This window comes from Otolemur garnettii, unplaced genomic scaffold (genome assembly GCF_000181295.1).
Source record: "Otolemur garnettii isolate 467f Iridium unplaced genomic scaffold, OtoGar3 scaffold00056, whole genome shotgun sequence".
NCBI lineage: Eukaryota > Metazoa > Chordata > Mammalia > Primates > Galagidae > Otolemur > Otolemur garnettii.
Genome location: NW_003852451.1, coordinates 7,688,778 through 7,692,272, shown reverse-complemented (window position 1 = coordinate 7,692,272; position 3,495 = coordinate 7,688,778). Strand labels below are relative to the sequence as shown.

Below are 3,495 nucleotides of genomic sequence, written 5' to 3'. Positions count from 1 at the left end.
TTTTTTTTTTTTTTTTTTTTTTACTGATAGCTTATCAAGCAATACAGTAGTCTGGGAACATGACTGTCAATTATTTTCCTTGTGCAAACAACTAACAGATGTAAAAGGATGCTTCTATTTTGCACAGACACATTAGAACAGTATTTCCATACATACCTCCCAAGGCACAAACACAAAAAGTCCACACGAAGTGTGGTTTTGTCACCAAGCTGCTAAAAAAACATTAGCTGGCTGGGCACAGTGGCTCACGCATGTAATCCTAGCACTCTGGGAGGCTGAGGCAGGTGAACAGCTTCAGATCAGGAGTTTAAGACCAGCCTGAGCAAGAGTGAGACCCTATTTCTAAAAATAGCTGGGCATTGTGGCAAGTGCCTGTAGTCCCAGCTACTTAGGAGGCTGAGGCAAGAGAATCACTTGAGCCCAAGAGTTTGAGGTTGCTGTGAGCTGTGATGTCACGGCACTCTACTGAGGGCGACAAAGTACTCTGTCTCAAAATAAATAAATAATAAAAAAATTCGTTCACTCCATATTATAGCTTAATGGATTTATAAATATTAGTAAACAGATAAGACACAAGCCTGTTTGTTTCCCACAAAATGACCATGTGAACTTTAACCCCTAAATTGATTCAAGAAAAGTATCAAATCTTAAGGGCCTGAAGTGCTCCACAATTAGCTAATTGCTTTTTGGTAATGAACATCATAATGTTGACTCCTGCCTCCTCCCCAGTTCCCATCACAGCCAGGCTCCTGTTGGTGTGACCAGTAGCCTAAGGCTGTCAGCTCAAGAGTTGTGCTGCACTTGGAAAAGGAGGTGGGAAGGCTGCAGGTGCTCCCACCTGCTGCCCATACATGCTCACTCTGGTTGCTGACAGCAAAGCCCCACTGCTACTTTCATCAGGTTACCCTCACCCTCAAGGACACCTGCATACCTGATGGTGACTGGGTCAAAGTGGACAGGCACTCTGAGCTCTTCAGCAAATGGTTAGCAGAACTAATCGACCAAACATTTCCAAGAACATCACATAACAAGAAAAATTTCAATTGCCAATTTGCAAAAACAAGTTACATATAGAGCTTTCTTCAAAGGCTCTACAATTCAATGCTAGCAAGATGAGTAATGAAAAATGTGACTTACAATAGTAAAATTCATATACAAGTTCCTTTACGAGATCTTAAGTTTTCTGAGATAATAAAATAAGTTTATACAAACCAATCAAGAAACTCATTCTACAATGAGACAGATACTTATTTCAGAAAGAGAGATTTTCGTGCCTGGAAAACTCAGAACTGGCATAAACATGTTCTGATGAAGGGGCATGTCTCTATGGACAGCTACTCACTGTCACACCTGCCGCGGGCCAGCTTTCTGCGGCTCAGCACCTACCTTTGGCCACGGCCTCCTGGTACTTCTCCTCCGCGATGTTCAGGTTGTTCACATAGGCCGCGTGGTGCTTGCTGTGGTGCAGCTGCATGATCTGGGCGTCAATGTGGGGTTGCAGAGCGCCATAGTCGTATGGCAGGTCGGGGAGGGTGTGCTTCTGCCTGGAGCCCAGACACCCCAGAGCTGGCGCCAGCCTCCTGCTCGTGCTGGAAGACACAGAAAACAGAGAGGGTGAGTCCGCCACGGCCGAGCCTGTCCTCTCACGCGGGACTGCAAAGGAACCAAGCACGCAGCGCCCTTGGTGGATTCGCCGGCTCCCTAAACGCCGCTTGCCGTCCACGGCACACGCGTGGCTTCAGCAGCCCCTCCTAGCGGACCCCTGCCCCAGCCGCCACGCCCGGCACCTGCAGGAGAACCGCCCGCAAGTACTCCGAGCCCTCCAGGCCCGGCGCCGCCACTGTCGCCATAGCCCGGGAGGCCCTGCCGGCTGCGTTCCCCTTCGTCCTCGGAGCGGTGCTCGCGTTTCCGCCAAGGGCGTTAGCCTCTCACCTGCATGCTGCTCGGGACAGCATGGTGCTGATGCTACTTCGGCACTGCCCTCGGGCCTTCTCCAACTGCGACCGGTCTTATACAGCCGAGAGCCCAGACTGCTCGGCGTCCCCGGCAGCGCCGCAAGGACAACCACAGCCCGTCCCACTACGCCCCGCCCCCGCTATGCCCCGCCCCCGAGCCTGCCGCGCCCAAGAAGGCGGGGAGCACGGGGCTCCCCGCGGTCTGTCCCACCTGTATTTGTCGCACACCCTGCCCAGGGTATGGTAAATAGGGCTCTTCAAGTTTGTCCGCCATCGCGGCAACTTCCGTGCCATTTGCCGAATTTCTGTGGAGAGTCGCCGAGGGAAGGCCGCCCCTGTCCCTCGTAGAATTGGTATGGCCCGCGACTCCGCGGCCCCACCCCTATCCCCACCCCGTCTCCACCCCCTGCCAGGCGCCCGCGGGGTGGTTCGGCTGCAACTACAGGGGCCTCTCGCTCTTTTCCGGCGGCGCAGGGGCGGCAGCTGAACAGGAGACCTCCCGCGGGGTCCGAGGGACCGTTCTTAGGGTAGACAAGGCCTAGCCACCAGTCAACGCCGCCCAGCGAGCGTGTTAGCGGAGAGTTTAGGACCAGTGCCGGTCTAACCTAACCCATAGTTAGCCCACTCGCCGCATGCCCCAGTGACTTTCCTTTGCAAGTAAACTGACCTTGGGACCTCTTCCAGGCCACAGCCAGCGCGGGCACCAGACTTTATCCCCACTGGCTGTCTAACAATGGTGTTATTGGACGCCTACGAAGTGCTGGGACCGCACCACAGAATTTCCATACATTTATCTTTTTCTATCCTTAGGGTTGGTATTCTTGACTCCTGGTAACACCAGTTAATGAAATTGTCTCACAGGTTAAGCAGCTTGCTCTGGTCACACGATTAATAAGAAAAAGAGGCAAAACAAGAACCCAACGTTCATGCTTTACTGACTATAAGCCCTGCCATCAAGTTTTGTGTATTTAGGGCGGCGCCTGTAGCTTAAGGTGTAGGGCGCCAGCCCCACATACCGGGGTGGTGGGTTTAAACCCGGCCCGGGCCAAAAACTGCAAGAAGAAAAAAAAGTTTTCTGTATTTAGAGTGACTTATATGAACCAACTGCAGAAGAGAATATAAAAGAATTCTTTCCTATCCTATCTTGCAGTCTAAAAATAAGCTCTTAAAAAACAAAAAAAGCCGGGCATTGTGGCGAGCGCCTGTAGTCCCAGCCGCTTGGGAGGCTGAGGCAAGAGGATCACTTGAACCTGAGAGCTTGAGGTTGCTGTGAGCTAAAATGCTACGCACTCTACCAACGGTGACCAAGTGAGACTCTGTCTAAAAAAAAAAAAAAAAAAAAGTAAAAATAAGCTGTAAATATCAAATGCTTTCTTAACAATTAAGAACAATTCTGAATTGTTCAAATCCTTGTTATACAGAAATTAGGAAAGTTTCACACTGTCACCTTCCAGAACCATATGGAAGGAATCAGGTGGCAGCTATTGGATGAAGAGTTTCTGTTGTTTTCTTCCATCCCCTATACAGCCCTCCCAAGGAT

At 50.7% G+C, this 3,495-nt stretch overlaps 1 protein-coding gene across 1 annotated transcript in view; it reads right to left on the bottom strand.

The window, feature by feature from the left end:
• Positions 1-2,047, bottom strand: part of SOD2 (superoxide dismutase 2) — a 14,884-nt gene extending 12,837 nt beyond the window's left edge. Inside the window, exons 1-2 of the mRNA XM_003792399.3 lie at positions 1,933-2,047; positions 1,387-1,589 (exon numbers count right to left, since the gene is read on the bottom strand). Of these exons, the coding sequence (XP_003792447.1) occupies positions 1,387-1,589; positions 1,933-1,955 (226 nt within the window). The 5' untranslated portion in view covers positions 1,956-2,047. The remainder of the gene's footprint in view (positions 1-1,386; positions 1,590-1,932) is intronic.
• Between the last annotated feature and the right edge of the window lie 1,448 nt (positions 2,048-3,495).